The sequence below is a fragment of the Dromiciops gliroides genome, chromosome 3 (genome assembly GCF_019393635.1).
Source record: "Dromiciops gliroides isolate mDroGli1 chromosome 3, mDroGli1.pri, whole genome shotgun sequence".
NCBI classification, from domain to species: domain Eukaryota; kingdom Metazoa; phylum Chordata; class Mammalia; order Microbiotheria; family Microbiotheriidae; genus Dromiciops; species Dromiciops gliroides.
The window spans coordinates 48,242,897-48,262,238 of NC_057863.1; the positions used below are offsets into that span (position 1 = coordinate 48,242,897).

The 19,342-nt window shown below is 37.9% G+C and overlaps 1 protein-coding gene across 1 annotated transcript in view; it reads right to left on the reverse strand.

Annotated features, from left to right (window-relative positions):
• The window catches only part of CPB1 (carboxypeptidase B1), a 49,214-nt gene that overhangs the window by 22,711 nt on the left and 7,161 nt on the right, over nt 1-19,342 (reverse strand). Inside the window, exons 4-9 of the mRNA XM_043991725.1 lie at nt 9,894-9,993; nt 9,699-9,800; nt 8,727-8,828; nt 4,398-4,508; nt 4,215-4,305; nt 2,220-2,422 (exon numbers count right to left, since the gene is read on the reverse strand). Of these exons, the coding sequence (XP_043847660.1) occupies nt 2,220-2,422; nt 4,215-4,305; nt 4,398-4,508; nt 8,727-8,828; nt 9,699-9,800; nt 9,894-9,993 (709 nt within the window). The remainder of the gene's footprint in view (nt 1-2,219; nt 2,423-4,214; nt 4,306-4,397; nt 4,509-8,726; nt 8,829-9,698; nt 9,801-9,893; nt 9,994-19,342) is intronic.

Sequence of the window (19,342 nt, forward strand, 5' to 3'; positions counted from 1 at the left end):
TTAGCTACCACTATTCTGGAAAAATTGCTGTTTTTCTTTTCAAAAAATATTTGCAGTTTTCCATAGTATATTTAGTAAAAAAACAAAACAAAAACAAATTGCCCCCAATATAAAACAAAATATCCCACCTTTGGCAGTTGCTGGGTTTACATATTGACTATTTCTAAGGATTAGTCATATGAGTAAGCCAAAATATATGTCATCCTTTAAACGAAATAGTGTTTTGGCTTAGGTAAATGAATAAAACCTTACCCTGTTTCTCTGTGGAACAAGATTTCCTACTCCTGCAAGCCAAATGCTTCCTTAATTTCTAATTTTTCAGTTTTATTCTTCCTGAATTGGAACCAGCCATTTTATCTTTATCTGTTATTTGTGTGCTGCCTTGGGCTATTTCTTATATTATTACACTAAATTGTTATTTATCCCTTGTAGGGTTAGGTCTCTGTGATTTCATTGGTATAGGGTACTCCCAGGTGAAGAAAGTCCTTCTATTAATGCGAGTTGGCACTCTTTTCTCTGTAACTTGTAGTCTTAGAGAATTGCCTAGAAGATTGAGAAGTTAAGTGACTTGCCCAGGGTCACATAGACAGTATGATACTCAGAGTCATACAGCTAATCTAATAGAGAGCATTTATAAAATGCTAAAGTGTATGAGGCCATATTTGAACTCAGAAAGATGATTCCAAGCCACGCTCTCTATCCACAGTGGCACCTAGCTGCCCATAGCTTCTATTGTTTAACAATATGTTTATATCTTATCCCCCCACTAAGCAGAATCAAATCTCTTAAGAGTGAGGGTATTTATCCTGTTTTGTATCTCTCATAGCTGGGGTAGAGGGTGGGAACATAGCAAACACTCAACAAAACTTTATTTATTTATTTATTATAAGGTCCCTGAGAGAAGGGATCTATTTAAATTTTGAGTTTATATCCTTATAACCAAAAAAAATTACTTTCATTTAGTTAGTGCCTGTTAAATAGAATTAAATATGGTGTTTGATTACATTCATACATTGAAATTCAGGGTGGGTGCTATACCTGAAGATATAATAAAATGTAAAAGCTCGTTCCCTCTTTTACTTATTCAATAAACATTTTTAATGCTTCCTGGGTATAACTAGGTGGATAGAATGTTGGATGTGGAGAAGGGAAGACCTCAGTTTCAATCTTTCCTCAAACATTTATTAGTGTGTGACTCCAGAGAAGACCCACAATTTCTCTGAGTCTGGATGTCCTTATCTAAAAATGCAGATGTCACAGCCTCAGTCTCACATGGTTGTTATGAAGACCTGATGAGATGACATAGGCCAAGTGCTCAGCAAATTTTAAAGCATTAGATAAATGTAAGGTATGATGATGAACTTGGGACCTTGCTAGATTTTTAGGATAGAGTGAAGAAAGGAAATAGTCCTGACTGTCAAAGAGCTTACATTCTCCTGGGAGGAAAACAACAAATGCATGGGTAAATATAAAATATAAACAGGGCAGCTAGATGTAGCAGTAGTGCAGTGCTAGGCTTGGAAGTCAGGAAGATCAGAGTTCTAATCTGGCCTCAGATACTTACTAGCTGTGTGACTGGAAAAGTCATTTAAACTCTATTTGCCTCAGCTTCCTAATCTATAAAATGACCTAGAGAAGGCAAAAGCAAACTACTTCCATGTCTCTGCCAAGAAAACTCCAAATGGGTTTATAAAGCGTCAGACATGACTGAACAACAACAACAAGATATAAAGCAATTCCCAGCGTTAGCATAAAGGGATACGAGCAACTTGGGAGATCAGCAAAGGTATCATTTAGGAGGTAGCCCTTGTGTTGATCTTTGAAAGAAATTACTAGTTTTGTGAGGTAGGGATGAAGAGAAAAGGCATCCTGGGGCAGGCAGAGGGGGCAACTTGTGTAAAGAAATGAATGGAGGTTGGAGATGGAAGAAGATGGAATATCATATCACCTCACACCTATCAGAGTGGTGAACATAACAAAAAGGAAAACATTCGATGTTGGAGGGGTTATGGGAAAACTGGGATGCTAATCCACTTCGCTGGAGTTGTGAAAAGATCCAGCCTTTCTGGAGAGCAATTTGAAACTATGAAAATTGTAAACTAAAAATTGAAAACTATAGAAATGTAAACTAGAGACCTAATAATGAAATGATATATTTAATGGACATGAAACATTTCTTCTTTCTGGCATTTAAAAGTGAGAAAGCATTGCCTACTTACCAACTCAACGTGGTTCTTTGTGAGGTCATAACTCTTGGAGTAAGGGAACAGCAACATCTGGGAATAGGAATGGATTGTCACATAGGCTTTGATAGAATTAAGGTTTTGGCGGATGAAGTTCACCAGGGCTTGGGTTTCTTTTTCAGACTCGGCAGTAGGTCCACAGTATGTATCTGCACAAGGGTTGTTAGAAGCTCCGACTTCTGCAAGAGCAAGCATTATGATTAATGGTTTATAGCTCATGATTGCGGTGCCCAAAGGAGCATATTAAGTCTTCAGGCTAGAAAGTCAAAACCTATAGTTAAAAGCAAGTATTAAAAATTATTCTTAAGCATGTGTATTGTGGCTGCCTTGGAGACATGAAGACCTGGATCCAAGCCTCACTTTTGGCTCACATTGGTTGTATGACCTTGGGCAAATCATTTAATAATTCAGTGCCACTCCCTAAATAACTCCCTAAAACTATAAAGTTCAGAATGGGTGTCAATCTGTAATGGTAGAGGGAGTTTCCACACTGGAAATTTCCCCACTGATATACTCATAGGTCTTGATCCCTCTTCCCCAAACAAAATACTGTGTAAGGCAGTGGTGTCAAACCCAAACAGCAAACTGTACATAATGGTCCTTATGGGTCACCTATTGATGTAGAAAACCACATATTAACATTAACTATGTTCTATTGCATTTTAATTAATTTTGTTAAATGTTTCCTAATGAAATTTTTAATCTGGATCAGTAACACTAAGGAGTATTGTGGGCTGCATGTGGTACATGGGCTATATGCTTGACATATCTGGTATAAGGATTGTATAAAAGCCTATATAGGATCTTTCACTATGAGATTGGAGGAGGGTTGGTATGTTTTTCCTGTTAATATGAAAATGCCTAAAATCATAATTTTTCACTCTTATCTCCTCCCTCTCAGAATGTGTAAGGCATGCATAAAGCCAATAGAGTTTTTTTTTACTATGACATATGGGGTGCCATATTTTCCAGTTAATATGAAAATGCATAGACCATTAGATCCAATGCTCTTTTCTCTGCAACACTTTTCACTGCAAAATCATCATCTGGTAATCAAAATATTGGCAATAAGCCTCTCTAAACTTAGTTAGGCTGGTCCTTTCATGATAAAAACAAAACCAAAGCAGTTTATATCCTTACCCATACTATATGTAGCAAGATTTGGGGTTGATATCCCCATATTAAGCATATGTGGTATCAGATGAGCTGTGTAGGGTACTATAACAGCAACACCCCAAATTTCTGCCTGTGATTTGACTTATTAAATTATTAATTCTTTTCCTATATCCTAATGCAGCTGAAGGGTATATTCTGATTTTTCCTTATAAATTACTAAAATTGCATCAATTAGCTCTGAGCCCCCACCTAGCTTGTTAAGTTTTTGTGTGTATGTGAAGTAGTAAATCAGAAAAATCTCTTTTCTCATAGGCTTCTTCTCATCTCTCACTATATCATGACATTTAAAACAGATTCCATAATGACAGTGAAACTGCCATTTGTCTTCACAGATGACAGTTATACTGTAACTCTGCAAAATTAATTTTCTCTTAAAGATAGAGTAACAGTAGTCATAGTCCCTGTGGGAGAGGCATAAAAACTGGTGTTTTATTTACTTGAAGCCTTTTAACCTCAATAGGATCTATCAGAATAGACCCCTTGAAAAATCAGGGATAAAATAGAAAAGCTGGACTTCAAAGAGGGGTAATATAAGACAATTTATGTGCATGAAAAAAAATGAATAGCTAAAAAGAGATCCTGCTAACATCACTATATTATCTTCTTTTACAGATGTGCAGACTATTAGTTATCATGAGTATTCCACCACAATTAAAAAACTGAAATTTAAGTATTTTAAAAATCTGTAATAGTAAGTAAATTATTTTTCTTTAGTTATGACTTAAGGCATTTTGAATACTATACTTATGGGTAGAAAATGATCATATTGTTTTCACATATCAGAAGGATACTTACCACACCATCCAGCATTAAAATTTCTGTTGGGATCAGTACCAATGCAACTGGAGCCTGAAATGGTGGACCGGGTCTTTCTCCACATTCGGTTCTGCAAGAAGGTACACAGTTATGCCATTAAAAAGGGGTTCTTACTTTCAGTTTCATCAAATGAATTCCTATGTAAGAAATGAGTGTGTGTACCTTGGTCCATGTGTAGACATAGCCATCAATGTTGAAAACAGGTAGGACGTAGAAGTCCAGTTTATCAAGAAGATCAGTCATTTTGATCTCAGTTCCATAGGTACGAACAGCCTGAAGAGTAATTGCAGTGCATCACTTGGATGGAAATTGTTGTGTGTAAAACAAATACAATATGTTTTAAATAAATAGAATATCTTTGCCTTTGGTTCATCCAAAGCCAATACAGCAGTAACATTTAAGAGATTAAAAATTATTTAATTGGGGCAGCTAGGTGGCGCAGTGGATAGAGCACCAGCCCTGGAGTCAGGAGTACCTGAGTTCGAATCTGGCCTCAGACACTTAACACTTACTAGCTGTGTGACCCTGGGCAAGTCACTTAACCCCAATTGCCTCACTAAAAAAAAAAAAATTAATCATCATTAAAATGACAATTTCTATGTCATCTGGGCTTCAGAGTTATTTCTGTTTATCTCATAGAAACTTTATAATTTTTGAACTTTAGTTTTTTTTTTCCTTTAGAAGAGAGAATTAGATTTGTACTACTTGGCCCTATAGGGCAGAACTTGGAGCAGTGGGTTGAAGTGGAAGAGAAATAGATTTTGACTTGACCTAAGGGAAAACTTCCAAATAATTCAAGCTCTCTCAAAGTGGAATATGGTAGGCTTGGGAGGTAGAGGATTTCCTTTAATTAGAGGTCTTCAATGATGGATGACTATTTGAGTTTGTTGTAGAGAGAATTTCTGTTTAACTATGGGCTGGACATCATGATGCCTGATGTCTATTCCATTCTGAAATTTTGTGGTTTTGAAGGTGAATCAAGTCTACCAGATATGAGAGATTTAAAAAAAGGAATGTAGTCACCTACCTCACATAAGTAATCTTCTCCCAATGCCAGTATAAGGCATATGCCTTTATTGGAATGACCAAAGAAAATATTAATAGAGTAAAATGTGTCTTATTAAGGAGGGCTTTTATTCTGAAACCTCATTTAGCTTCTGTGGATAATAGACCTATAGAGTTCATATTCCTATAGACCATGTCTGCAGAATGGATATCTATCTAGATATGCAGTAGGGATGGCTATTCCCCACCACCCTTTCATGAGCTCTCACTGTTGGCAATAAAGAGGGAGATATCATAGGATTGTGGAAAGAATACTGAATATAGAGTTAGATGGCCTGAATTTGAATTTCAACACAATCAGTCAATATGCATTAAGTGTTTACCATGTGGCAGATCCTGTGCTGCATTCTGGGATTAAAAAGAAAAATTAGACAGTGTTGTTGCTCTGAAGGAGCTTACATTCTAACAAGGGGAGAAAAAATATATACAAGTAGATACAAAGGTAACTTTAGAAGGGAATGAACTAAGAGGTAGAGGGAACAAGAAAGATGTTCTTTATAAGTGGCACTTGAACTGAGCCTCGAGGGAAGATAGGGATTCTAAGGGGCAAAAGTAAAAACGGAGAACTTTCTTGGCATGGAGATAATCCAAAGGTATCGAGATAAAATATGTGAGGAACAGGAAGTAGACTTCCTAGTGTAAGGGAATAACATGTGAGAGGACTGGATAGGGTCCAGTAGTGAGGAGATTTAAGTGTCAGGCAGAGGAGTTTGTATTTGTTGACAGAGGCAAAAGGAAGCCCCTGGAGTTTACTGAATAAGGGGTGGAAAGTGACCTGACCAGAGCTGGATTTTAGGAAAAATCCCTTTGGCAGTTGTTTATAAAATGTTTTGGAGTAGGGAGAAACTTAAGGTAGGAAGAAAAAATATGAGTCTATTACAATAATTCAGAGGACCTTTAGGGTATTAGGAAATTAGGATAATAGCAATGTGAGAGGCTATTATGGGCCATGTCTGAGAGATGCGTAGAGGAAAGAATGACAAGATTTGGTCACTATTGAGTAGAATGAAGGAGAGAGAGGACATAAGTGGGACCTTGAGGTTATGAAATTGGGTGAGTGGAAGGATGGTGGAGTCCTTGGCAGTAACAGGGAAGTTTAGAAGAGGATTTAGTTTAAGGGGAAAGATAGGCTCTGTTCTGGACATCTTGAATTTGTGATAACTACAGGACATCAAATTCAAAAGGTTCAGTAGGTAGTTATGGTATGAGACTGGAGCTCAAAGGAAAGATAAGGGATGGATACAGATATTTGGGGGGTTATCTATATTCCATGGTAGCTGATGAAATCCAACTTACAAATCATCCAACCCATAAGAACTGATGAAATAACCAAGTGAGTGGGCGTAGAGAAAAAAAATGACTAAGGACCCAGTTTTTGGGAACTCCCAGTTAGTGGATGTGACACAGATAAAGATCCATCTAAGGAGATGGAAAAGGAGCAATCAAACTGGTAAAAGAGCTAAGAGAAGGCAGTGTCATAAAAACCAAGAAGAAAGAGGAACTGTGTGACCTTGGACAAGTCATTTCTACCTCTCAGAGCCTCACTTTCCTCATCTGTAAAATGAGGAGATAGACTAGATGACTGCTAAGATCCCTTCCGGCTCTAGATCTATGATCCAATGATCCTAAGAAAATCATGAGTGGTTTGGGGGAGATTTTCTTAACTTCAAACACAACCATAGTTAAGAACTCTTTGTTCATTTTCTTCCTTCTACCATCAAAAAGTAACAGGATGACCTGAGATAATATTAAGGGATTTATATGGCAACCAGTATTCATAACGTTCCCCTCCCCCGCCGCAATAAAGTGATCATGTGGCCATGTCTAAAGGGAATCACATTTTTTGAACATATTCCATTCTCCAAAGCACCATGTGTCCTATTATAATACTAAACCATCGAATGTCTAGAATTCTAGCCATTCCTAGACATCTTTATATGGATATTAAAGTGTTTGACTCATATTTAATGAACTTCTTTGTATTTTTTTTGTCATCAACTTTCTAGGTGCCTAATGCCTATGAAAGTGCCAAAGCCTGTGAGATTATCAATGTGTATATTTTCATCAAGAGGTATAATAATACATAATGTTTTCTGTGTCTTTGGGACTATCCATTTGAGTCCCTTTAATTGTCTATGAATTAAAAAAAGAGGATGAAAAAGATCCTTTCTGTGGTGTAAAGGATTATGCACCTTTCATTGGTGCAGTTGACTTTCCCAAGTGACTCAGATTCTGTGCCTAATGAGTGCTACCTGTGTGATGTTGGGTAAATCATGTAACTTTTCTTTGCCTCCATTTCTACATCTATAAAAATGAAGCAGTTGGACCAGATGGCCTTCCAATGATATGAGTCTAAATAGAGCTCATTATGACTACAACCCAAGATAATAATTGATAGAAATTGAGATCCCACAGATAATATTTTGTAATGAGGTCCATCATTCATTTAACAATGACCCTGTGCCTCATCATGGTGTTGAGGTGATTCGAGTTCTTGAAGGCTATGCTAGTGGGTCATAAACTCTTAGTGGTCCTACCAGATTGGAAAGGCTTTGAGTACCATCCCTATGGTAGACTGTACATTTGTTGCCTAAGGACCAAGCTAACTAAGATCAGAGAGACTCATCCCTATGTTGGTTACAGAATGATGGGTTTTTAGTCACAGCAACAGTTTTTTTCTTTTCTTTTTCTTTTTTGTGAGGCAACTGGGGTTAAGTGACTTGCCCAGGGTCATACAGGTAATAAGTGTCAAGTGTCTGAGGACAGATTTGAACTCAGGTCCTCCTGACTCTAGGGCCGGTGCTCTATCCACTGTGCCACCTAGCTGCCCCCACAGCAACTCTTAAAAGACCATCTAACCTATAGGCAGGTTCTAATATGCTTTAGATAAGAGAGTACTCAATCCCACAAAATCATAATCCCTAGAAGTACTGAATTAACAAAGTATTAAGATCAATGATATAATAATGCCTTATATTTGTATATGTTTGTAGTTTTCAAAGTGGTTCTTAATATATGATTTCATGATTAAGGTTGACAATTTAGAATTATTTGAAAATCATTATGAAAACTTCTCCTATTCCAAAATCCATGTTAATTATTCTCCAGGGTCTGTTACTTTCTTACAAAACCTCCTGTTCATTTTCCCATTTGCCTTCTATCAGTGTTTGGGGAAGAAAGTCAGAATAAAGAGAGTGGAAATCAGCCCTGTTCAATATTTGCTCTAAGAGCTTCCCTTGTGAAGGTCTGATGAGGGGCAAGTTTAAATCACTTACTAACATAAGATGTTGGGATCTAATGTTTAAATGATCATTCTTTCTCATTACTGAGAGATAATAAAAAATTGAATTGATCTTATAAGAATTAAAAAAAACAACAACCAAATACCATTTCCTTTTCCCAAATCAATGGGTTAATGCTACTGACCTCTCTCACAAACCATTGGCAAAATGCAGGGGAAATCCATTCTCTGGCATGGAAACCGCAGTCTATAAAGATAGCAGGCTTGTTTGATCCTCCTTTGCCAATCTATTGTGAACAGAAGAAAAATGAAACAATAATTCATCTGCCCCATACAATGGCAAACATTCCATCACCAGACTGGGTTGAGTACTCAACAGGTGAAACTTGACAGCAGCAAGATATATTCCATGATTAAATTAAAACATGATACAAACACAGAATGTTCTTGCCTCTAGACAATCACAGCACTGGAACTGAAGGCTTACATGGCTGTTTATTATTTTTATTAAGGTTGACAAGCTCATATTTTCAGAGGACACTTGCTTACCCCTGCTTCATTCACTTGATGGCTATTTTTAGCTATTATTAAATGCTATGACCAAGATAACTATAAAAATAATTTTGATTGCTGCGACGTTTGTCACAAGGACATTTTCCTGCCGCTTATTTCCCTTGATCCTAGTAATTTTATTTGTCAGATTTAATTGATAAGAATGGCACTTGAAGAAGACACAAACAAATTGTTGGTACATTTTGTAATGTTGTCTGATAGACTGAAGTTTATGGATCTCTTTAGCAAATGGGGTTTGCAAACAACAGATGGGAGAGAACAATTTCATCAAGGTAGATGATCATTTACATTGCTTACAGGAATGTGGTTAAATTTATAGGTCAGAATTTCCCTTGTTTTATTGCATTTTTCCTTTTGAGTAAATCAAAATAATGATTTAAAAAAATCCACATATGATAAAAGTAGCCAAGGAATCTGTTTGATTCCCCAGGGGGTAGTAAAGAAGGATGGTGTAGAAGGTGGGAACAGGAAGAGTTATGACATAATTCTTGGGATAAGCGAGACAATGAACCAGATGTTAATAGATTAGAATTCAATACTTTCCAACACTTCAGGAAGCCTGGGTCATTGTTAAAAATTATTACCTTGAGAAGGTATATAGAACGCCCTTCAAATGTTTTTCCAATAACACTTTGAGAGACAAGCGCTGGATTCTCTGCGGCAATTTGTTTAGTCCAAGCCTCGATCTGAAAAGCAGGACCATGGAGGACAGTGACATGGTTGATCTGACTACCAGAATAATTCACAAATTTGTCATGGGCAGTTGTTACAATTCATACCTTTTCCCAGCTGTTGTACTTTTCATAACTGTGTCCACTGGCACGAACGAGGCTATCAAACTGAGTTGTAACCAATTCGTTCAGGTTATGAATCAAAACCCTGCAACAAAGAAGTGTGGAACCCAACATAAAAATAGGCATATTCCTTCCCAATGAGGAGCAATGACTCACCACTAAGTTCATTGTCATCCCCTTATAAGACAGTCCTAGGTCTATGTCCTTGGGCCACTGTTGATTTGCCGTTTATTTGTTCTGATTCCTTTCTTTTTTGGTGTAGTCATAGAATAAGTTCTGGCCTTAAAAAAAGTGCACAATATGAACTCATCTTAGCCTCAGGCCTCATGGACCTGGATTTCCTAATCCTAAATATTCAGGAATTGGTTTTTTAGGATGGGCTTTTAATTCTTTTTCAAGTGCACTTGCTTCTATAGCCCATGCCCCATGGACTACAAGAATGCTATCAGCTACCATTGCTGACGCAGAAACATATCAGTCAAACACACATTTATGCTCTGAGTCAGATGCTTAAAGGTTTAAAAAAATGGACATTTTGCTAGTCTATGAGTTCATCTTTTTCATTTTATTCATCTATCTATCTATCTATTTATCTTTTGTGGGGCAATGAGGGTTAAGTGACTTGCCCAGGGTCACATGGCTAGTAAGTGTCAAGTGTCTGAGGCTGGATTTGAACTCAGGTCCTCCTGAATCCAGGGCTGGTGCTTTAATCCACTATGCCACCTAGCTGACCCCCCAAGTTCATCTTTTTTTAAAAAAAACAATTCTAGCCTTTTAAAATATATGAAATCTAAAATCTCTATTTCATAGCTTATTTTAAAAGGGATATGACAAACAACACAGTAGTTTCAGATCGGCTCTGTTTATTTTTATCTCCCTCTGAAATTTCTCTCATGTAATTTCTTTTGTATGTTAAAATGTTTAATTTATGCTCTTTTCTTTTTTTCTTTCCTTTTTTTTTGCATTAATGTCATTAATTTCTCTCCTTGCCCCAGTTCTTTTCCTCTTACACAAAATACCCCTTTTTATTTATAAAAAAAGTATAGCTAAACAAAAATCAATCCATACATTGGCCATACCAGACCTGTTATTTCTTAATTATAAGACGAGTTCTCAGGGAAGGAAACACCTTTTACCAATGTAGATGGGCTGCCGTTTCACCCATGTCTGATTTTAAAAGTTGATTTAAGGGAGGGGGCAGGCAGCTAGGTGGCACAGTAGATAAAGCACCAGCCCTGGATTCAGGAGGACCTCAGACACTTGACACTTACTAGCTGTGTGACCCTGGGCAAGTCACTTAACCCTCCTTGCTTCTCAAAAACAAAACAAAACAAAACAAAACAAAACAAAAAGTTGCCTTAAGGCACTGAGAGATTAAGCTACTTGCCTGTTTTCTACTGTCAGCATAAATCAGAGATAGCCCTTGAATCTGGTCCCTCTTGCCTCTGAGGCACAAGCCCCTTACAATCTTTTTTTTTTCAGTTGAATAGAATTTTATTTTCCAAAATATATGTAAAAGGCAAATTTTTACATTAATTTTTTAAAAATTTGTGTTCCAACTTCTCTTCTTCCTCCATTGCCACTCCTCACACACTAGAACTCAAACATTTCAAAATAAGTTATACATGAGTAGTCATGGAAAACATTCCCACATTAGCTAGGTTGTGAGAGAAAACAGTCAAAAACTTCCCAAAACTTCAGATTGAGGAATTGTCAAAGAGGAAAAAAAAATGTGTTTCCATCTGTTTTCAGATACTATCAGTTCTTTCTCTGTAGATGGGTTGCCATTTTCATAAGTCCTTCAGGGTTATATTGGATCATTGCCTTGCTGAAAATAACCACATGCTTCCCAGCAGATCATTTTACACTATTGCTTTATTTTATATAAAGTACATTTCACTCTGCTTCAGTTCATATAGGTCTTTCCAGATTTTTCTGATAGTATCCTGTTCATCATAACCTTTATAAAGTACCTTAAACTTGACAAAGGATTTTCTTCATATTAGCCCAGCAAAGTAGTTACCATACGTTTTGCCATTATAATAATCATCATAACTATTTCCCTCCATCCTATTCCCTTCCCACGATATTTACTCTATTTTCTATCTTCTTTTAACCTATTCCTCCTCAAAAGTGTTTTACTTCTGACTGTCCCCTCCCCTACTCTGCACTCCCCTTTTTTCACCCTTCCTTCCTTATCTTCTTCCCCTCATACTTTCCTGTAGGATTAAATAGATTACTCCTTACTGGGTGTGAATGTTATTCCCTTTGTGAGCCCACAGTCTTAATTACCCTTTACTCTTGTGTTTACAATCTGGCTACTCTGACCTATTTTGCCCTTCTTAACCCAGGATATTCAATTTCCGGACCCCATTCCTTTAGCCTCCTGGTTTCCCTGACTTCCTTTAATACTCATCATCTTGCAAGAGGCTTTTCTCACTTATTTTCTCCCTTTCCCTCACGTGCCTTCCCTCTGAGGTTACTTCCCATTTATACTGTATTTATCTTGGCTGTGTATGGTTATTTGCACATTGTCTCTACCATTAGATTGTGAGCTGCTTGAAAGCAAAAAATGATATTTTTGCCTTTGTTGGTGTTACCAGAAGGTAGCCCAGTGTGTGGCTCATAATAAGCACAGACTTGTTGGCTGGCTAATGAATGAACTGTCGTACAATAGGTGCTTAATAAAGGTGTATTCCTCCCCACCCTAACCCATTACTTTGCTTGTTCATTGTATGCCTAGCACTTAGGACAGTGCCTGGTACATTATAACCACTTAATCAGTATTTGTTGATTCACTGTTCTATAATAATAGCAGAGGTCTCAGGATCTTGGGATTTAGGGTGAAAGGGGACCATAGATATGACTGCTTCCCTATAGATTTGTTGTGTGCTAAAGAATCATTCAGGTGAGTTTTCTAGTCCACAGGTAGCTAATTCAGGGAGGAATTTTGTTTCTTCTGGTTACTTGTATGGGAAAATATTTCCCAAAGGGACAGGTTCATGTGAAGGTTTTGTCCTTGATCAGAATGATGTGCAGACTACAGAGAGAGATCTGTTTGACGGGCATTGCCAGGACACATTCCTAACCCTGGAAATGGTTTCATCTGACATGGCAGAGAATTGTGGTAGTACATCAAAGGCCAGTATCTGTCCTGGATGTCCCAAGGACATGCCAATGAAGTATGTCGGGAACGTCCTCGGAACCTGAGGCCCCCACTTTCTGTCTGCAAGCTTTTTGCTCTGAAGGTTGGAAAACAGCTAGTTGTAGAATGCTCAGAGAAGAAGCTATGCATAATGCCCCATTTCAAGCAACATACAAATTGGGATGGGTGGGCATCAGGTCCAAACAGAGGAAGAACTTGTAGAGGGGAAAGAATAAAGGATGGGGAATGAGGAAATAGAGATTCTTTATCCCTGTTCTTTCATTAACTGCCTTTGTGACCATGGGCAACTTAATGATTTCTCTAAGCCTTGGTTTACTCACCTGTAAAAGTTAAGGAGATATGACCCTAGGCAAGTCACTTAACCCCAATTGCCTCACCAAACAAAACAAAGCAAAGCAAAACAAAACAAAACAACCCCCCCCAACCCAAACAAACAAACAAACAAAAAAAGAAAGATTTTTTTTTTTTTGAGGCAGTTGGGGTTAAGTGACTTGCCCAGGGTCACACAGCTAGTAAGTGTTAAGTGTCTGAGGCCACATTTGAAGAAAGAAAATCTTAAAAAAAAAGTTAACGAGATCTAAGGGCCCATCTAACTTTAACATTCCACAATTCTATTCAGATATGTAGTCCTCCCTCCCCCACACAATGACTTGAATAAATAGATCTCACTTGGCAAAAGAATTGATCAGTGTCAAGGAAGCTGTTAACTTTATAAATTTTGGAAAAGCTCGGGAAATGACTAAAGATTAGGAAAAAGTCTGGTTCATGTGGTGGAATGTATCAGAGATAGTTGCCATCCATGTTTAGGTTTTAGTTTGGAAAAAATTCTATAAAAAGTGTCACCTCAAAATTAATATGCAAACCATACACACATATATTTTATACACATACACACACATCTATATATATGGAAGTGGGAGAGAGAGAGAGAAGAGAAGTGAGGGAATGAGAGAGAGAAGGGGGAGAGAAAGGGAGAAGAGAATGAGGGAAAGGAAGAGGGAGAGGGAAAAAGAGAGGGGAGATCTTTGGGTATCAGCTGTTATGTTTTTATAAAGAACAAGCCTTGCCCAAATTTGAAAGCTCCTTTATTCTAGTGACAAACTTGGCAGATTGAAAGGAGCAGATAGATGAATTCTAAGTGTAAGAGGCAGTTTTCCATAGTGGTTAGTGTAATGGGCTTGGCAACAGGAAGACTTGGGTTCAGTCCCTCCTATAACACTTATTATTTTGCCACTTTATGATCCTGAGAATGTAACTTCTGAGCCTCGTGTTTCTCACCCATAGAACCACAAGACACTGTAGGTCATAGCCAGGGAAGGAGAATGCCACCATTTTTACAAAAAGAAAAAAAAATGGCCCTGTGGAGGTTTCCTCCTCCTATCATCTCCGCCCCATTTGCCATCCAGTTTTTGGTTCATGGTAGACAACTTTTGGAGGTCAAAATAATGACTTTTTCTCCTGGATGATGAAACAGAGGCTATGCTAATTATGTATAGGATGATGCCCAGTGGTAAGAGACTTACTAACCCTTTGGAAATGGTCACTGGAATAGGTTTTAAATGTAAAGCCCAGGGCAGCTAGGTGGCACAGTGGATAGAGCACCAGCCCTGGATTCAGGAGGACCTGAGTTCAAATCTGGCCTCAGACATTTAACACTTACTAGTGGTGTGACGCTGGGCAAGTCACTTAACCCCACTTGCCGCACCAAAAAAACCCAACCAAACAAAAAAATGTAAAGCCCACTTTTGTTTTCCCCTAGTTGGGAATAGCCTTCCCTGCCTTGCAGAGCATGTTATTTAATGCCTTTTCTAGGGCATTTGAGTCACATTCTTTGGCATCATAGTGATCTCGCCATTTCTCTCTGTTCGACTGAAAGGTATTAGAGGGCATCCGAATGCTGGACATCCCTCAGCATGTAGCACAGTGTCCTGTTTGCAGCAGGTACAGAATCAACATTGCCAGAAGGCCAAGGAGTGACACACAGAAGAGCTTTCTTAGATCAATAATCATTTGATATTATTAGATTTACTGTAGAGAATCATCTTTGTTCTATTACAAAATATTACTTAGTAATGAGCCTTTATCTTAGTAGATTAAAACAATATCTCTTAGAGTCAGAACCTCATTTCAGCTCTTAAGAAAAGTGACTTGTGCTTGCTTTTCTTTTCTTTTTTTTATGTTCTCTTTGTAGTGGCTGTCAAGCTGTTGGGTTTTTTAAAGGCAAGCCAGTAAGAATACAGGGAAGCCCATCATGCAGGGAGATGTAACCTTGAGGATGAAAGGGAGGTGAGACTCTTCCATTCCTTTTACCACTGTCTGTTATTTGGTTCAAGGTTCAAGGTTCAAGGGAGAATTTGTATACAAGTGACCTTAGCAGCCTAACAGCTCACATTCATACAGTGCTTTCAGCAGGGTTTCTTAAGGTGGGTATCCATGGACTTGTTTTAAAAGATATTTTGATAACTGTATTTTAATATAATTCTATGTATTTTGTTTTCTGAATTTGACAACTTATTCTGAGAAGGGATCTGTAGGATTTATCAGACTGCTCAAGAGTTCCGAGATACACACACAAAAGATTAAGAATCACTGTTTTAAGGGTTTCAAACACTACCCTATCCTCATTTGAGCCTCACAACTTGGAGAGGAGGATCCTGTTTCATACTCATTTTACTGATGAGAAAACTGAGCCTAACATTTAGGGTCACACAACAAAGTAAATGTGTTTTGTTTTTCTTCTTCAGAATTTGAACTTGTCTTCCTACCTCCAAGTCCAGGACTCTAATCACCATGTTGCCCCTCAGAACCTCAGGACTTTAATGCCTTCCTGTATGAGTAGAGATCACCATGAAAAGAGTTTGCTCTTCCCCTGAGATGACTACCTATTGGGTAAGGAAGGCTCTCATTTGTGTCTATGAGGAGAAACAGGGTTATTCCAGAGGCAAAAAAATACCGAACCAACTCCCTTACTCCTATATAAGGTGGCAAGTAATTCTCCTGCCCTGTGCAAAAGATAAAGATATTTAGGATAACTTGGCTTTTGACCACATTCTTAATTTATTCAACATGCATCCATACAACTAGCATTTGTCGAGTGCCTACTATGTGCCAGGCACCACATTGGCCACTAGAGACACAAAGACAAAAACAAAAGACCCCCAGCTCTTAAGAAGCTTCCTTTTTTATTATTGCCTATTCTATTTCATCTTATTTAATTAATTAATTAATTAATTAATTCATTCATTTATCTATCTATCTATCTATCTATCTATCTATCTATCTATCTATCTATCTATCTATCTATTTATTTATTTATTTTTGCAGGGCAATGAGGGTTAAGTGACTTGCCCAGGGTCACACAGCTAGTAAGTGTCAAGTGTCTGAGGCCAGATTTGAACTCAGGTCCTCCTGAATCCAGGGCCAGTGCTTTATCCACTGCACCACCTACCCGTCCCCATGCCTATTTTAATTTACCTTCATCTAAGCAATGAAAGGAATGTAAAAATATGCTTTCAAAAAAGAAAAGTAGCATTTGGGGTAGAGATTTAAGAATTTGACCTACAGGTCTTAGGTTAATCTGGTGCTTCCAAAGGAAGGCAGATATGTCTCCATCAACAATATCAAACTCGGTTCGTCTGAGGTTGTCTCCCATTAACTCTATATATCCTACATATTAGTTGCATTTGTTTGTTTGGTCCTGGTCTCCTCCATTAGAATGTGAGTTCCTTGAAGCAAGGACTGGGCTTTTGCCTTTCTTTTAATCCCCAACATTTAGCAAAGTGCCCCTTGTAAACAATAAATGCTTCTTGACTGATACCATTAAAAATCTGGTCTTTTGTGATAAAACCTAAGGTGGTGAGTTGTGATGTAAAGAGTATGGGACTTGGAGGGGGCGGACAGATCTGACTTTGAATTTTGCCTCTGAAACGTAGTAATCGTTTGACCACAGACAAGTCATGTAGGTAATCTAAACTTCCATTTCCTCATCTGTAATAATAATAGCTGGCATTCATATAGTGCTTTAAGCTTTGCAAAACACCTTACAAATGCTACCTTCTTCGAAGATAGGTATTAGTACTATTCCCATTTGAGACACAAAGAGCGAGAGACAGAGAGACAGAGACAGAGAGACAGAGACAGACAGACTGGAAGAGAAAGAAAAAGAGAGAGAGACAGACAGAGACAGAGACAGAGAGAGACAAAGAGACAGAGAGAGACAGAGAGAGGAAGACAGAGACAGACAGACTGAAAGAGAGAGAAAAAGAGAGAGAGACAGACAGAGAGACAGAGACAGAGAGAGACAGAGACAGGAAGACAGAGACAGAAAGACTGGAAGAGAGAGAGACAGAGAAAGACAAAGAGACAGAGAGAGACAGAGACAGGAAGACAGAGACAGACAGACTGAAAGAGAGAGAAAAAGAGAGAGACAGACAGAGACAGAGAGAAAGTGACTTGTCTAGTTACTAGCTAGTAAATGTATGAGACTGGATTTGAACTTGGGTCTTCCTGCCTCTAGGTCCAGCACTCCAGCCACTGTACCACCTAATTGGCTCTGCAAAATGAGGACAATACTAGTACCTGCTTCACAGGGTTGTTGTGGGGCTCAAATAAAATATTGCTTATAAAAGCACTTTAAAAGCCTCACCATCTGGTATAAAATGGTCAGTTATTATTATTTGCATGAGTTGGCTCCTAGCATGCAGGAGCACAAACATAAATTCTTGCAGACAAAAAATTGTCGAGGTGCTAATTTAGTATTGCCATGTGGGGCTATCATGGAATGCACAGGGGCTCCTTATAATACTTGCAGACATATTGCAGGCCTGCTTCTTGGGGATTTTCAAGGGACTTAATTATTATTTAATACTTCAAATGCCATGTACAGAAAATCCACTAAGCATGAGCACATGGAAATTGAACTTAACAAGGTCTTACCCCTTGGGGATCTCACTGAGTTTGAGCAGAGATAATGCACTGACAACATCCCATGAAAGGTTGCCGCTAAAAGATGGTGATGTGCCCAACTCATAAAGGGAGATTGATGTGAGAATACAGCCACTTGGTCCTCTTACTATCTGAATAATAAAAATAGAACTAGGCCACGAGCCAGCCTGTTGAAATTATTCTGTGGTCATTAATTTTCTTCTGTTTTCCTCAAACAATTATAATAATCCACCAACAGAACTGCTAGGTTTTAAATGATGGCTTCAAGGCCCAGAAGTTTAGTTTCATGGTCCACAGCATAGATCAGGCATTCTTGACCTGGGCTCAAGGGATGCAGGGAAAAAACATTAGGGGGTCTGTGAACTTGGATGGGAAAAAGGATGACATCTTTATTTTCCCTAACCTCTAAATGAAATTTAGCATTTCCTTCAATTATTTAAAAGTCATATTCTGAGAAGGGGCCCATGAGCTTCCCCAGATAGCCAGAGGGTAGCTGAGGTTAAGGCTAAGGTTAAGGTTAAGAACCCTTAATGCAGATGGTCAACATCAGATTATGTAGCATTTTCAACACAGTCATATTTTTTGGTTTTAAAAAAAGACATAAAATGTCCTGTTAAATACTTCCCTAGGCAGATGTAGAAATCTAAGCTGTGTAGAACATGACAGTAGAGTTAAATTATTATGGTCTTGATTTTGTGTTTGGAATAATTATTTTATAATTAAATATATCTGCACAATACTTTATAATATAGTTATATCATTAAACAGACATCATAAGGGGGCAATTATAATATTTCACAGCAACAGAAATATTATTAGATTTAATTTTCTCTGGTTATGTCTAGGTAGGGGTGTGCTGTTAAATGTTTAACAACTGGCTCTCCAAAAAAAAGTATGCTTGACACATTTTTAAGTTTAATTTACCTTATTCATATTTTCTCCATTTTCTTAAGTCTAGACAATCAATAAAAAAATGAATTAAGCCATAATTTGTAGCACTTGCTGATTTCTAAGGTATAAATTACTCACACTGACAATTTAACAACTAGCTCTTGTGAGCTGGTAGGAGCCACCTTCAGTACACCCTTGTGTCCAGGGAGGCAACCTTTATGGAGACAAGACCGGGCAAGAGCTTCTGCAGGTGCTTGTGTCCGTTGTCCCCTCAATCGCCCCCGCTACTAAAAGATCCAGAAAATAAAGTTCTTACCACTAATGCCCTTGGCACTGGTTCTAATTCTTGAAATGATCCTAAAGAAGATACATTATCATCTGATCTGTTGTTGTACCTTAAGTCTCAATGGTCCTTGGGATACTTATGGTTGAA